The 16,740-nt window shown below is 40.5% G+C and overlaps 1 protein-coding gene across 4 annotated transcripts in view; it reads right to left on the bottom strand.

Annotated features, from left to right (window-relative positions):
- atxn3 (ataxin 3) overlaps window positions 1–11,959 on the bottom strand; it is a 58,822-nt gene extending 46,863 nt beyond the window's left edge. For all 4 annotated transcript variants that reach the window (XM_076274628.1, XM_076274627.1, XM_076274626.1 and 1 more), the window contains exons 1-5: window positions 11,686–11,959; window positions 10,907–11,071; window positions 10,774–10,818; window positions 10,592–10,677; window positions 7,857–7,923 (exon numbers count right to left, since the gene is read on the bottom strand). In XM_076274628.1, the coding sequence (XP_076130743.1) occupies window positions 7,857–7,923; window positions 10,592–10,677; window positions 10,774–10,818; window positions 10,907–11,071; window positions 11,686–11,709 (387 nt within the window). In that variant the 5' untranslated portion in view covers window positions 11,710–11,959. The remainder of the gene's footprint in view (window positions 1–7,856; window positions 7,924–10,591; window positions 10,678–10,773; window positions 10,819–10,906; window positions 11,072–11,685) is intronic.
- Window positions 11,960–16,740: the final 4,781 nt, after the last annotated feature.

Raw genomic sequence — 16,740 nt, 5'->3', positions numbered from 1 at the left:
AAAGCACCGCTTCAGAAAGCTGCACTGCTTGTGAAAGAAGGGGGTGGGGAGGGGCACTTGCAGCCAAGTGTTGGAAAAATGCATGCAACACAGAACCCGCTTCTCGCATTAGTCACTGACAGTAGACACGCTTCCAGCCTAATGACTTTCACACATGATTTGAATGATTTACAGTAGGCCTAGACACATTAGCGCTCCACGTGTAGAGACTGTGCAGAATACAATGTGTGAATGATGCTCAATGATTTGCCAATAGCCTATAGTCTTCTGCTAGGTTGCATGTAGCCTACAGTTTTACTGTACATGTTTTCAGCCTTTATTGGTTAAATGACCATTTTTATTACGAAAATATTTCTTAACTTCAAAAACTCAGTGTCTAAAACTCAGTGTCATTCAGACTCAACCCTCTTGTTACTTTGATATATTTTTCGTTGTCGTTTGAACATCGGCAAGCAGACATGTTGCGGTTGCAATTTAAGTATCCCAATATTGCATTGTGTTTGGTAATGGCTCAACTGTCTCTGAAAAGGCATTTTTGGCATTCTGAAATGAAAAGGCATTTTTTTTTGCAAAAAACGTTTTTTATTTGGATTCGATTCGATTCTACATAGCCTGTCTCCAGTTTTCTTCAATTTGACTAATTAAGAAGGGATAATAGGATATTTGACCATTTGATATCTTTTTCGTTTGAACGTCGGCAAGCAGGCATGCTGCGATTGCAATGAATGAGGATAATTGGTTTTATCTGCGGATTTATTTTTTGCATTATTTTGAATTTGACTCGCTCCAGTCTCAACACCACGTCTGCTTTTTCCACACGCATCTAAGTTCTAACACACATATTATCCCCTCTCGCTTTCTCTCTCTCCATCCCTGCGCACGGAGCTGCACCATTTTACAACAATTGCATCTACATTTTTTTCATATTAGAATGTTTTGTCAAGTGTAAGCTTAAACTACCGTGATCAATTTAAGTTCCCGTGCCCCCGCTGAAAGTCTCATGCGCTTATCGTTACACTATCAAATCTGTGGTTGTTTGTGTCAACTGCAGTTTGTGCCATTTCTACTGAAAAAATGGGGTGCGTGATTCAAGCCTGAAGTCTACCAACGAGGGCCCGACGCTACTTGTAAAGCAATTTACAAAAAAAAAAAAAAATATATGTGGAGAATGCAATGCAATCAAGCATTTTGGACTATATATAGGCACAAGCTGGCAGCAGAGCAAATGCTCGGCAGGCTCACTCTGAGAGAGTGAGAGAAAAAAAGATGCGCATTTAATACCAGGGCCTAAATTTCAGTGCGGGATTGAGGGTATTGCGGGAGGGTATCCCGCACAGATTTTACAGCGCTGTCTGATAACGTTAATCTAATAATGGAGCGGCCTGAATGCGGGACTATTGACTGGACTGACCAACTCTTGACTTCAATTGCAGAGACACATGCACGCAGGACCACTTTGCGGGTGCCTCTCTCCCTCTCTCTCTCTCTCTCAGCAGGATTTATCACCGCTGAAGTCAAATTATGCTAGGCTTCTACATCAACCGCTATCGACAGGAAAGGAAAACAAAAGTTTAGTGATCAGGAAGCGTCAGGAATTTTGCAAACACAGAAGCATGACAGCCTAGAACACGAAAGAACATGGATGTATTCTCCATTTGAGGAACGTTAATCGATTGCGGGCGTGAACAGATAGCTACAGACATAGAGCGCATAGTAGGCCTACTTTGACTTTCTAGACTGCGCATTCATTGCGTGAAAGATAATTTGTAGCAAAACGGCGATCAAATATTACATATATGACAGTGAGTTTTGTTTTCAAATGTTGCAATGCATTTCTGGATGACGGGTGAGAAATGTTTAGGAGACAGACCATCGTAAATCCTCTTACGACCTTTATTTGGGGCAGGTTTGTTCGAGGCAGCTAATTTTTTTATTTCTTAAGTGGTGCATTTTATTGTGACACATAGGCCTACTTTTTATTTGGAGCGGCAAACCGGTAGGCTATCAAAAGCGGAAGATCGATTTGGGATTTAATTTACGTTTGGACTGTTTGATTATATTGCTAAATATCGGGAATGCTGACTACTGAAATGGTGATGGTTCACTATTAAGTTTCATGTAGTTGAAAGAGTGTCAGGATTTCCATCCGCTTATAAGGTATTTCATTCACTCATGGAACGTGTGCTGTGCTGTAATGGAAACATTATTCTGTATAGCCAAAGAGGTCTACGATAGCCTAAATTGAGTTATTTTTTTAATTATGTATGATTTACTTTTTTTTTAATAAAATCCGTAGGCTGGTGCCTGGCAGCAACAATTGTGTTTAAATGTAGGTTACTGCTTCAGCCTCTAGCAAGATCAGAAGGGGGCGGCAAGCAACTGGTGTGTTGGTGTCTGATGTGTTGGAGACTCATGGTGTAGGACAATGACTTTTCATTGCCAAAAATATTAAACCAACCAACAATATAAAATATTACGAAGAGCTCTTTTATGAGATAAATCGAAACAACGTAGGCAATTATTAATGTCCGAATCTGAGGCCCGGCTATAAATAGAATCCCGGCCATAATTTGAGGATTTAGGTAAGCTTATGCACGTGTGTTTTAGGCATAGTGCAAGCACTAATCTCTGACTGAGAGTGCACAGAACACTGCATGAAAAGTGTGATTTTCGTCAGTATGAGGCACTGTAGATTGTCGTGGAAGTTCAGGTTAATGGCTGTTCACGGCAATTTGCAGGCAACGCCAAAAACTGCCATGAATTGTCAGAAATTGACGTGGGCCTTGCTTGGCAGTCTTCCCCCCATGACCCCCCTCCTCCTGATGCTAGGGGAGTCTTTAACATGTAAATGAAAATGCGGTGAGCTATACAAATGCAAATCAGGGTAGCAGGGGGAGTGCACTGTGCATGGTGGCATGACTGTGGCCTTTGGTCTTGCTTAAACAGTGGATGTTGTTAACCACACAACTCCCAGCAATACCCTCAACAGGCAGAAATGACGCTGGGTATGACATGTCTGTTCCCTGCAAGCTCCAATAATGTAACCTGACTTAAAACAGTCAATAGACTCAAGTTTAGATTCAGATTTTCCCTTCACACCAACACAATGAGAATTTCAGAGGCAAGTATATAAATTATTGTCTTTATCACTATTTTCATTCAACAAAAATATATGCAGAACTGCATATATTTTTGTTGAATGAAAATATCTATTTTTTTAATAAATTTCTATTTCCCTGGTAGTAGACTATTTCCCCGGTAGTAGACTATTTACACAGTCCAAAACATTCTCAGTCCATACGCCACAGTAGAGAGAACGTCACTTCGATAAACTAAGTCCAACCGTTACGCCCCCACGCCAGCAGGGGAGACAATTCCTCTAGTGAGCAGTGGAAGACCCGCCCATCGCGGTTCCACCAGAACAGCTGATAGGATAAACAACAGTCAGTGTGCAGCTTGCCGTAGTGTGCGGTGGCAAATTCAGAACAGAAAGGCTAGCCTACAGTTTGGTTAGGCTACTACTTCACGTTACTTGGATGTATGTGGATGTGAATGTGGTTCATAAACAACGCGCCCGCGATCGTCGGTGCTCATTCCTTCTAGAAGAGGGGACCTTGAAACGAGCACTTCCCTTTGCTTGGAGGAATGGTGAGCGTTGGATCATCTAGTGCCAGACGAGTGGTTACTTGTCTCGACAGGAGAATGGACATCAGCTGTCGGGAAATCAGAGCTGCGGTAGCCAGCCGTAGCCTACCAGAGTTCACTCGGAGACACGCTGTAGGCGCTACAAACCGGAGCAATGGTAAGATTTAAAGAATAGACTATGCTTTCATTCTGCTGTAGGCTATAAGGAAATAGATAGGCTACGTTAATAGATACCGATCTTAACTTGCATTTTGTTTTCATAGATACCGATCTTAACTTGCATTTTGTTTTCACAGACTAACTTTGCCTCTTAATGAGGTCGTGACCTCCTCTTTGCTCGGAGCAGTCATTCAAGCAATTCGGTAAACTCCAGGTTGCTGTCCATAGAGGACAGGTTGGCTGCTCTGGAGTCGAAAAAACTGAGTGGGAGAGACTAACTCTAACGGTACGTGTCCATTATTGTGGCACGTAGACGCTTGCAGACGCCTAGCCCTCTCTCCTATTGCCGCTTGTGGGCGTGTATAGGCTAAAGTGTATGGTGTAACGTTTTATTTTATGTAATTACACAATGCCAGCTAACGTAGGCTACTAAAGTGGAGGTAGCCTACTACTGTTAACATATTTTATTGAAACACTCACAAATATCACTGACATGTTCCTCCAAAGCACATTCTGTCTTGGTTCAAGTCGCCAACAAGGTCTTTTTGATAGGGTGCAGTGGCAAACTTGTTCTGAACTTAACAGCTTCGCCACTATATAGCTTAATATATTTTCATAAAACCAACACGATTATCAGGCGGAACAAATATTTTTGGCAGGCTATTGTTCCGGACCGGAAGACTAGAGCAAAGGACAGAATTTGTTAATCGAAGATGTACTTTCATTGGCTAACCGCCTCTCGTTAACCGCTCTCATTTGCATAAAGTTCAGCAGAGCCCAACTTCTTGACGCGAAGCCTCTGTTCGAATGGCCGCGCCGCCTTCCCAAGGTGCATTGCAGAAGCGTAAACCACGCCTTGCCATTCTCCATAGGAAATTAATGGGCTATGTGCGGCGGGGTGGGCTTTGACGCAATAATGGACACGAGCCGTAAGAAAAGAAGATGGGTGCACAATCCCAAACTTGCGGTAAGAATATGTTCAATGACTGCTAGCGCCATGCCGTGCAACCCTAGATGGTCCAGATGGATGGAGTAATGGATGGTTGGTGAATGGCCACCATGTCCCAACAAGGCTGAGGCGTCAGCAGGGAGGTGGTGGAGTCATGTTTTGGGCCGGAATCATGGGATCTGGTAGGCCCCTTTAGGGTCCCTGATGGGGTGAAAATGACCTAGGCAAATTTCTGACTGACCATTTTCTTCCGCGATACAAAAAGAAGAATCGTGCCTTCCGTAGCAAAATCAAAGAATACCTCTGAGTCATTGACTGCTACAAGTATGGGCATAAAAGGAGAGAAACTCATGGTGTGGCCTCAACCTCAACCCTGACCTCAACTCTATTGAGAACCTTTGGAGCATCATAAAGCAAAAGATCTATGAGGGTGGGAGGCAGTTCACATCCAAGCAGCAGCTCTGGGAGGCTATTCTGACATTCTGGCAGCTCTGGGAGGCTATTCTACAAAGACATTAAAGCAGAAACTCTCCAAGAACTCACAAGTTCAATGGATGCAAGAACATGTAATTTGCCTTGTTAGGATATTTTTGATTGAAATAACTTTTGATTTAAAGGGGAACTTGGCAACTATTTCAACGTAATAAACCCATTTAGAAATCATTTGGATGGTTAAATGACCTGTTCCGGTGAAAATGGTGACTTTCCCCGCTGCGCCTAGCGTCCCCAGGCGGAAAACCAACCTTGCAACATTGAGACTACCGTCCCGGAAAGAGAAGTGAGAAACAAGAAACTCGTTTTAAATTGTGTTTCTTACCTTGTAACCAGGGTTTCCATTGTCCGGTAATTACCGGACATTGGCCGAAAAAAAAATGAAATGTCCGACAAAATTAAATCTCTCCGGTCAAATTGTCCGATTGAAATTGGCTAATAATCCCGTCCCCTAATGCAATCTGAATTTCAGAATAAGCCTTAATATGTAAGCCTATATTATACGTCCTCTGGCTATGTTTTTAAATGAACAGGCTCTACCGTTTAAAAAGTAAGCTATTAAACAACACGCATAGCCTATGCTGAATTTCAAATAGGAAGCGAACGCTTAAAACGTCCATGTTAAACAACGAGGCGGTTCAAACATGGCCAGGCCCAGGTAGACTAGACATGCAAAGTGTTCTTTACCCAAAGCATACAGTAGGCCTATGCGTTCTCTGTCTATGATCTGCAGGGTTAGGGCCTCCTCGACGAGGCGATTAGGCCTACTGGTCAGCGTATAATTTCTGGCACAATTAAACGATATCACTGAACCGCGGCCGAAAGAAAAAGAAACGAAACATTTTCCAAAATAGGAAGCATTTCTTAATTTATTGTTATCAAATAAAGAGGCATAGCATTAAGGGGTAGTGGTGTGAGCGCTCATTCTTGTGTGTGCGCATCAGTGTAGGCCTAAGTTAAAAAGTCACCACTGGAGCAGCAACAAACAACATAGCCTTTTTAAAACAACGAACGAAGCGGACTCTTGCTGTCCATGAAAAGATACTGGCTAGATCTTGTTAGGCATGTTTAAGTTAGGCTAATGAACATGTTGCATTCTATACAGCCTGATTATGTCATTCTTTAAGCTACATAGCCTGTCTCCAGTTTTCCTCAATTTGACGAATTAAGAAGGGATAATAGGATATTTGACCGGCATATCATCAAAATATCCGGAAAACGAAACCTCTAATTTTTTTCTAGCGGAAACTCTGCTTGTAACATCCACATAGTTCTGCCAAACGTATGCTAACCGTTAGTAGCTTGTAAACAAATCCATGTGCTTTATCATTACCTTTTCCCACAGTTTGAAATAGCATAATGCACAATTTTTCCAGCAGAAGAGGAAATCCTGCCAAGTTTCCCTTTAATTTATAAATTGATATAAATATCACCTCCTAATGCTGCAAATTCAACAAATTATCATTTTTAGTTCTTTACAACCTATAAAATATCTTGAAACTCTGTTGCGCATAATAATTTGGAACAGTGCATTTTGAGTTTTTTATTTTTGGGAGGTTTGTTCAATAAAATTCAAATAATACTCTACCGGTTGAAGACTGAAATTATACAGACTGTCATTTGCATCAACTATTTAGCAAAATCTGAGAAAAATTTAATTTGCATAATAATTTGGAACGCAGTGTACATATATTATATATCACTAATATAGATCAGTATATATATAATGTCTATTTATACTCTCTGTACATAACTCTCTATACTCCTTATCGGTCACTGTAGACATGCTAACCATACACTGTTGTACATAATTAATCTCTATTGTCTACACAACTGCACAGAATACTGTACTCAACCTGCACTTTGGCATTTAAAGGTGCTCTAAGCGATGCCACGCGTTTTTAGGCTAAAACATTTTATGTCACTTACTGCAAATATCACCTAACCAACCGCTAGCTGTCTGTGTCCTGAATACACTGTAAAAAAATCTCTGTGGGGACAGCCCAGGCTCCAAAAACGGCAACAAAAACAACCTGGGCAAACCTAGCCCATAAAAACATAACAAACTGTTCCAGCATATCACAGACAAGATGCGCGTTTAGGAGAGTTTCAATTGCACAGGAACAACACGGGAGGGAGGGGGAGGAAGTAGCGAGCTAGCTCTCTGTTTTGTTTGAAAGTCAAGAGAAGTGACGTTACCCAGCAATGCTTATAGCACCTTTAATGCTTCTTTTGCACTTCTGGTTGTCAACTGCATTTCACTGGCTCTGTACCTGCACTCTGCTAAATGACAATAAAGTTGAATCTAATCTAATCTAACCTAATATGCAGTTAACACACAAACACACAGATGGGGGAGTGGCTACAGTGGAGCGGCGAAAGCCAATGTGTGCCTATTTTACCGATATATTTTGTATTTCTTATCCAAACAACGTCAAACTTGCCACTCGTGCCCGTATCGAGATACCAGGCAAGTTTGAAATCAATCAGGCGAACAGTTCTACACATATGCGGCACACACAAACACACACACAAACCCACAGACAGAAATTCCTGCAATAAAAGATGGATGCATAAAAATACATTTAGAACATGGAACATGTGGTAGTACCTGCTGTCCAAGTTTTCTCACTGTAAACCAATGTTCTTTGTAGTTGCATATGAAAGCCTTCTCATTTCTAAAAAAAAAAAGATAAAATAATTACACACAAATATATCAAATTATCATGCCAAAAAATATGCAAAATTGCAATATTCATTTATGAATCATTATAGCAATGTCTTCTTTAATTGAACTCAATCTCAAATATGTAAAGTAAAAACACAAACTCAAAACCTATTGACACCACAGACAGTCACACCAAGTGTAAGACCTTCTAACTTCCTCTAAAAGGAAAGATTAATATAGCTACTATCTGTGGTGTTGCATTGAATGCAAACCCACATAATTTCTTCCTTATATGTATTCTAATTATTTGGAGAAATAATGCTGCATGTAGGGCCCTATGATTTCCGCGATGCAGAAAACGCGGACAGAATCTCGGAATCTACACATGAAAACGAAATTGCACGGAATTTGCAGATATTCTGTTGACACGGTGGCAAAACACTAAACTGCTTGATAACGGGGCTAAACAATACCCCAATGACTACTAGTCTGAAAACAATTAGTTTGCAAGTTTGCAACACATAATTGACCTGACTCGCAAATACACATGTATAGCGACCATAAAAATCAAAAGGTCAACTTAAGAACAAAACTAAATCCACTGCGGGCAAATCCCTCCAGCCAAGACAATGACAAAATCAGTAGATGCAAGACGTGAGTTTGTGGAAGACTGTTGAAATGTGTGCAGAAGATGACATACCACTATGTCAGTTTCTGGAAACATTGCAAGCAGTCCCATTCCCAGACACGAACGTCAGCAACCTCAAGCAGACGCACAAAAAGTGCTGCAATAGATTCTCACCAACGAGTGAGCGCAACATCAGGCGCCTTACCATCATGTAGCCATCCTTCAGTGGAGATGTGTGCTAACGAACTACTCGCGAAGTAGCCTAGTCATCACACAGACATCACATGTATCACATCACACGAAAGAGCTTTTCTCAGCTTTTAAAAGATGTTAGCCGCTAGTTGTTGTGTACGGTTCGTGAGGAGAGTAACTTTAATTTAATCACATTACATTCTGCGCCCATCTCCCAACCCATTCATCCCGGTGGAATACTTCACGAAATTTTCCCTAAATACATGACAAACCATATATCAGAATAAACAGCAGACTTTACCGAACACAAAGGTGTAAAACATTTCCCTGTACAGTTAGCCATTCCAGAGTAATCCCGTTTTAAATTTGCAGCAGTGTCTACATGCATGTCTCCAACTTTAGGCTTTAGGTTTCACAGTATATTTAAATTGTTCAATACATGATTTCATAACAGGCCAAATACAAAATAAATGTTACAAATATCGCCTAGATATCTGTAAATATTTATATCAGAGGATATACAGCTGACTAACAGTTTGTCAAAGTAAACTTAATGATCACAAAATGCTAAGCATGCATAGGCTATTTGAGTTTAAGATGAACTGTGCTTAAATTGTTCAATAGGCCTACATGATTTCCTAACAGGCCAAATAGAAAATAAATGTTACAAATATCCTAGATATCTTTATAAAACCAGTTCTATGATTTACAGTTATATGTAATATGTCATGTTTCATACCATGACGCAAGTCTGCTGCTGTGAATAGGCTAAAACTCATATCATTTTTATGTAGCCTGCTGTATGGATAACTGGCCTTGGTGCCCTGACGTGTGGCCTTTGTGCCCCGCACCAAATATGCCCAAGTGAAGGTCAAGTGGCCTTGCCCCTAAAATTATGAAATTCCAAGCCTGAAAGTATGGATCAGTGGAAATTAGTAGAAATGTGAATATTTTGGTTAGCATGTTGATTTACGGTGTGTGCCCCTAAATTTTCTGGTTGCACCCCTAAAATGTTCAGCTGGAGCCCTGCCAAGTACCAAACTAATGTGTAGAACATGTTTTTTTACGGTGTTATTTTGGTTACAGGTACGTTGATATATGAAGGGTTATGCTACAAAAAGACAAATCCTCCTTTTGAATGTACAGTGTTCCTTTATTTGCTCTTAGCTTCAGGCTACATTTCCCTGATTGCAGCAGTAGCATTAAACCTGGCTAAAGAAACAAATGCGTCTGCTTATGTTTCTTTTGGGCCTAGATTCCTATCCATCACATGACGGTAAAATTATTTTAATTTGATCATTGGTAGCCTAACTATTGGCAGTGCTGTTACACATAATTCCAAGGAGAAGTGAGAACATCAGTTGAGCAGCCACAAGCCGCACAAGAGGAGGCAAAGAGCTGCAGTTTTGCCACCCCTGTACTAGAGGACAGGAATACATATGTTGTAAAGTACTAGTCGAAGTATGTTAGGAGGAGAAATGGTAGAAGAGGAGGTAGAGGAAGGAAGAGAGGAAAGTGGAGAGGAAGGAGGTAGTGAAGGGAAGAGAGGGACAAACATGGTAAGTGCATATCAGGTGTGTGAGGTTGTCTGAAGTGCTAGGAGAGATGGTATTCTTGGAAGAGTAGTGATTATTAGGTTGTCAAAAATAGCAGATGTACCTTAACGAAAATAAGAGGAGGCAAAACTTGACCTAGCTAGATCAGGACTGAATTCTTTCAAGTCAGCTGGTGCCAGGGTACACACACAGAAAGCTGTAGGGCTTACAATAATGTCCATTTCCATTCAGGTTTTTGAAACAACATCAGAAAGACCATGTACTGTATAGCCAATATCACAAATATGCAGTTCTGTTCTTACATTGGGTCGATCATTAATTGCTGGTATTCCCGGCTGTTGAAGAGGATCAGCTCCAAGCCCCACACTCCAAGAGCATTACTGATGACCTTCAGAGTAACATTCACATAACAAAAATGAAAACTTGAAAATATAGGGAGTAAATGGGAGTTGTGTGAGAGTAAAATTGGGAATTCATAACTCACTTGAATCGAAAAAAACCCACTATCATCCATATTGCCAGAGGGTTGCTAGGAAAGACAGAAAATAATATAAACAAATAGCAATCAACAGTAACCATAACTATTAGCTTAAAAGATTAATAGAGCTGGAAACTACCTGCAAGAAGGTTCTGTACTCTTCGCTAGTTACACCACCCTCTGCCATTCTCATTCGCTCCTCCTCATCCAATTGATGAGCAATTGATGACAGTTCTATTGGCGTGAAATACTCTCCTTGTAGTAGGTTGTTCAGGCAGTGTTGGGCACATAACGAGCCCTCCTGCTGTTTTACCAAAAAACAACTCTGAACTTAACTGATGGATTTGGACAAAATACAATGCAACAAATGATCAAAATAAATTATCAGATCTGCCATGCAATGACCAGAACTGTAATGGTTTGAGTTAACTTATAGTCGCCTAGTATTACGAGACTTAGATGACAACAATAATATCATGATTTAGAATACTTCCACCCCTATTATGTATAATCTAACAACCCCACAGTCTTTAAGTGTAATCACTAACTCCAATTCCCAGTGCAGTGCATATCAGGAAAACACTTAACGAACAAGGTGCAACTCGTGATCTGACGGTTAAGTTAACGTTGTATGTGAAAATTGTTGGAGTCTGATATAAATCACAGGCTACCAAAAATGTTAAAACTGGTTTTGGTTGAATAGCGCTAGATTGACCTTAATGTTAGCTGTTAACTGACAGAACATGTACTCTAGGGTTTGAATGCATATTAAGCAAGCTATCCTTGCTAGCCTATCGGCTATGTCCCTACAGCAGCTAACTTAGCAGCCAACTGTCTGTCTAACCTAGCAATACATTAAGAATAATCAACATGTTGAACCGGTTACAACTGCAACTGGTATGACAAACCGGAGCTTACTTTTTCGTGAAAAATCGTGTCCATGTTGAGGTAACTTGTGCGAAGCTTCGAAACTACAGGAGCGCACTAGGTAAAAGCCCTTCTCTTATTGGGCCGTCGACTACGTTTCTCATTGGTGAGTTACACGATAACACAGCCTACAGAGTAGCATGTGAGCAGAGTCCGTCTACTTATTAGACATTCTGTGATGTGAGGTTTGTTAGGTTTCCGGTGTTCTATTTAGAGTTCCGTCAGAGTTCTGGTTCAGAGCAGGGAGACGGCAGCCTAAATAAGCCTAAATAAGGTTTCCGGTTTACTTCCGGCTTTTGGCAATGGCGGCAGAAAGTAGTAAAAAGCTTATCAAAATAACAGTCTGCTTGCGATTTCGCTATTGTGGTGTGTTGAAAATAAATAATCCAATATTCGACCGTATGTCTCCACGGTGTTATTTATGGTGAGGCTACGAATGGCATGAATGTTGAAAATTATTTTAGTAAATAGTCAACAGCATATGTCTCCAATGTGTTATCTATGATGATTGACAAAATGTTATTAGCCTACATAGGCCAATAGCGCATGTGGCCGTTTATTTCATTATTTGGCTATAAAACATATCTTCTAAGTCAAACGGAGGGGTGTCCGTGATCTCCCTGTATGAAATGTGCTAAATAAACTTGACTGCTTGACTGCTGCTCTCATAATAGAATATGCATGAGAACTGATCACTTTCACAATGAATAGGCCCTATATGTAGGCCTAAGACTAAGACAGGGCTCTCAAGTGTCATGCATTGAGTGTGACAGTCACTCATTTCGGTCTTTAATCACGCACTCCCGGCACACATTTTATTTCTCACGCAGAAAAAATATCTATGTCTATCTGCGCCGCTCTCACTATGGAACCGACAGATCAAGCGCGTCACCCTGGAGTTCTTAGAGGGCAGTTCCAGCGTTATGGATGTGACAATTGGACTTATATTGGTAAACAAAATGCCTTAGAGTGGGGGCAAAATTAGTATCAGTGAATTAATTTGCATAACTTTTAATGTAACCTCTGCCTCTGAATGCTGAGAAATCCTCAAATTTCATATAATCAATTTCATCCTAAGAATACAAGGCATTTTATCAGCGTTATGGATGTGACATGAAATGGACACACTTTTGTGAGAGATTACAGTTTTTCTACAAACTCTGTGAATTTTGAAGGAAACTGCCGAAACTATGATATATGTAGCATGAAGGAGACTTGAATGAACACAAAAAGTGTGTTTTTGAACGTCATTTTCGTAATGCATTATGTAGGAAAAACTGGCGTTATGGATGTGATGGTTTCACGTTATGGATGTGACGTGTCTGAACCAGTCCTCGACAAACTGCATAAAACACATAATTAAGTAGTGAATTTTGATATGAAACAATTGAAATAGTAATCATGAAAAACTAGCGATGAAATTATTGCTTCCTCAGTGCCCACTAAGATCCACAGGAAGAATCAGGACAACAAGTCATTTAAAATATAATATATATAATTACCATCATAAATTTTGGTCAGTGATTCCCGGGTTACTGAAACACCAGGGAACATGAAACTTGGTGGCCACTCCCCTAAATAACTAGCCCTACCTGAACCGTTGCACCCAAGATGACAAAATATTTATGGTATGTTAGTCTCAAGAGCCCACATCAACCTAACCCATACCCACTCATTTGTGATTTGCACACATAAAGTACATGCACGCGCACGTGCACACACGCACATGCACACACACGCACACACACACACACACACACACACACACACGCACACGCACAGTCGCACACACACAGACAGGCAAGCACACACACACATAAACACATACAAACAGGCAAGCACACACACACACATGCACAAACACCCACCCACATGAATGCAGACACATAAACACACACACACAGGCACGCATACGCATGTGCGCATAGAAACACACACGCACACACACACATAAACACACAAACACAGGCACGCATACGCACATGCACACACACAGACACACACACACACACACACACACTCTTATAAACAAAAGCAAACTCACATATGCACACACTCATTTACATGCACATGAGTTGCAGGAGTAGGAGATGGAGACAAATTGACAAGCGTGATTTATTTTTGCGAAGAGAATATGCAGGACTGAGAGGCGGTCATATTTTGTACCGCTATGCGGTACATCTAGTTTATTGCTGCCGTTACTAATGTTACTCTGTGGGTATTAGCTACAGAGGACCTGACTCAAATGCTGGCATATCGCGTCACATTTAAAATTAAACTGTGTTAAGCAGACGTGAGCGGCAGGCTGAACAGATCTGCAACAGAGGTTGCTATGTTAACTCCAGCTGCAAAGTCAGCCATCTTCACCAGCTAACACGATAATCCAGTTACTGTACAACAACAGTATGACAGTTACAGGAAGATAATCGCTCAGATTTTCGTTATTAGGCCACTTGAAAATAGGCTATGGCTAGGCTAATCACTGGAGGTATTTTAATATTATGTTTGTTTGTTTTGCTAATAGTTAGGCAAGGCCTCCTTGTGGTTTTGATCAACCTAATAATCTTTGAAATGTCAATTGTAGGCCTAAACACTAAGGTGTAATGCGTTGAAACTGACATGCCACTAGAACAGACGTTTTATAGGCTTTGAGGTATAACAAAGTCTCCAGTCTTGTAAATTCACATTATGTAACATCCATAACGTCACATCCATAATGCACTATTAAAGGTTTTAAAAGTAAGAAAGGGGCACAATTTGGTCATCACACTTTACATTGATATAAATCAGCTTTGCACAGACACTATGTACATTGTCGCATCAACACTGTATGTGTAGCATAAACTTTTCCTATAAAACGTTATGGATGTGACATGGCCATGGAACTTCCTGACTTAAAAACAAAAGCCTTACAAATTTAAGGAGTTTCTGTATGGTTGGAAACCATATTTATGATGTAAAAAGAGTGTAATTCTCCATCAAATTCAGAGCAGTTACAATCAGAGCAGTTACAAACAATAAAATATAGACCTAAATGAAGATTTTAACAACAGTTCTATTTGCGTATGCACTAGTGTTAATTTTGTCACCTATTTTTAATTTAGTCTTAGTCTTAGTCTTGTGACGAAATGTCCTTTTTAGTCTTTGTCATATTTAGTCATTCAAATATCATTTTTGTTAGTCAAGTGTTAGTCGACTAAAAGTCTTGTCATTTTAGTCTAGTTTTAGTCAAAAGAGAACTAAAGGTATCTTAGTCTTAGTCAGATTTAGTCAACACATTTTAGTCTTTTTTTATAACAAATTATTACCATTTGAGTCAAATAGTGTTTCACACATCTCAATTTTCCAACAATATTGTGTCCACAGGGCTACTAATCTGTTATAATTACTCATTCTGATTTTTTGTCAGTTAGTATGTTTACATGCACAGGTAAGTCGAGCTACAGTTATAGCTAGGCTGGGATTTGACCATAGACAGTAAAAGATTCGACTGGACCACGGTCATATTCGTAGACCAGTGTTTCTCAAAGTGTGGTCCGGGGATCACTGGTGGTCCGCAAGCTATCCCAAGTGGTCCGCGAGCAGACGTGGTAAAATATAATATAGAAGAGTTGTTTGCAATATTGAACCAACTTGTATGTAAATCCAAACAGTTCTGCAACACTGTCTATGTGAGATATGCCAGTTTAAATCATACAGTATGAATCCTCTGACACAATAAGCAAAGTGCAAAGACAATAAGCAAGGTGGTTCAGTGAGTAGGCCTATTGTGTAGACTAATTATAGGCTACTGTTGAAGTAGGTCTAATCTTTTTTTTTTTTTTAGCTAGGGTTAGTTAAGTGGTCCTGAAACTGAAAAAGTTTGAGAAACACTATCGTAGGCCAAAGTATTAATGTTTTACTCCGCCTCGCTAGATGGCAATATGCGCCCAAACACAACACATTCCCCAAACAGACTCTCCATCTTAGCCATAGCTAACTTGCTAGCGAACTTTCCATATTAGCTTACTTGCTAGCAAACTTTGCATCATCAGTCTAACTAGTTAAATAGTTGACATTACATGATGAACATTTTCGAATTGACATTCTGGGGGATGTTAATATGTATGAGAGAAGCTTCAACTTCTGGGTATGTAGCATTGTGGCATAAAGCTTAGGTAGTTAGCTTGAAATCTCCAGTGTTCTTGTTCCATGTAGTTTCGTGTTGCAGCCACAGGGTTGCAGCAACAGCACGTACAGTGGCGGTTTTAGGTACGGGCGAACCAGGCGGTCGCCCGGGGCGGCATCTTGTAGGGGGCGGCACGAGCGCTTAAAAAAAAAAAAAAGAAGAAGAAGAAGAATAAACGTCGCAAAACGATGTTCTATTATCCATCACTTGTGTGAGGAATTAGGGAATTGGCGCCCCTGTTGCTCAGAAGGTAGGCCTACTGCACTGCACTGTGCAGAGGAAGGGGCGAAGGGAGGGGTTTGCGGGGGACAGTTCACCTCTGGGTCTCCTTAATGAAACGGGATCCACTGTATATAGCCTACAACAGTCTATTAGTGGGCTAAAATCAGTCACACCTTGACTTTCTTCTAAACAACTCACATCTCATAATGTTATGAATGCAGACCTATGATTCCTGCACATTTAATTAACTGTGTGAAATGGCAATGCTGTAAGCAGTATTTTGCCATCTCATTGTTTGCCATCTGCTTGTTTGTGCAGAATTGCCTAATGTTGCTTTAAAAATTACATTTAAAATGTCTCAATAAAAAAATGACTGTTTGAAAAAAAGAAGATTTTTTTGTTGTTGGGGGGGGGGCGGCGCTCGGGGGGGATCTCGCCCGGGGAGTAATTGAGTCTAGAACCGCCACTGAGCACGTAGACCAGCCTTTCTCAAACTTCTTTGACCTGAGGCCCGGTCATGGCAGACTTTGGGGTCATAGGGCCCACATACACGCCCCCCCCCCCCATCAAATTTTAATGATGATTATCATTATCACAATTATTATTTTGCAATATTATTATACATGCACTTTCACTTCAAAGCAGTCAATGTTTAA

The sequence above is a fragment of the Alosa pseudoharengus genome, unplaced genomic scaffold (genome assembly GCF_046254945.1).
Source record: "Alosa pseudoharengus isolate Yale_2024_CS ecotype anadromous, Long Island Sound unplaced genomic scaffold, YU_APseudo_1.1 YU_APseudo_1.1_scf_8, whole genome shotgun sequence".
Taxonomy (NCBI): domain Eukaryota; kingdom Metazoa; phylum Chordata; class Actinopteri; order Clupeiformes; family Clupeidae; genus Alosa; species Alosa pseudoharengus.
Note: the sequence above shows the minus strand (reverse complement) of the source record. Positions and strands in the feature narration are given on the sequence as shown.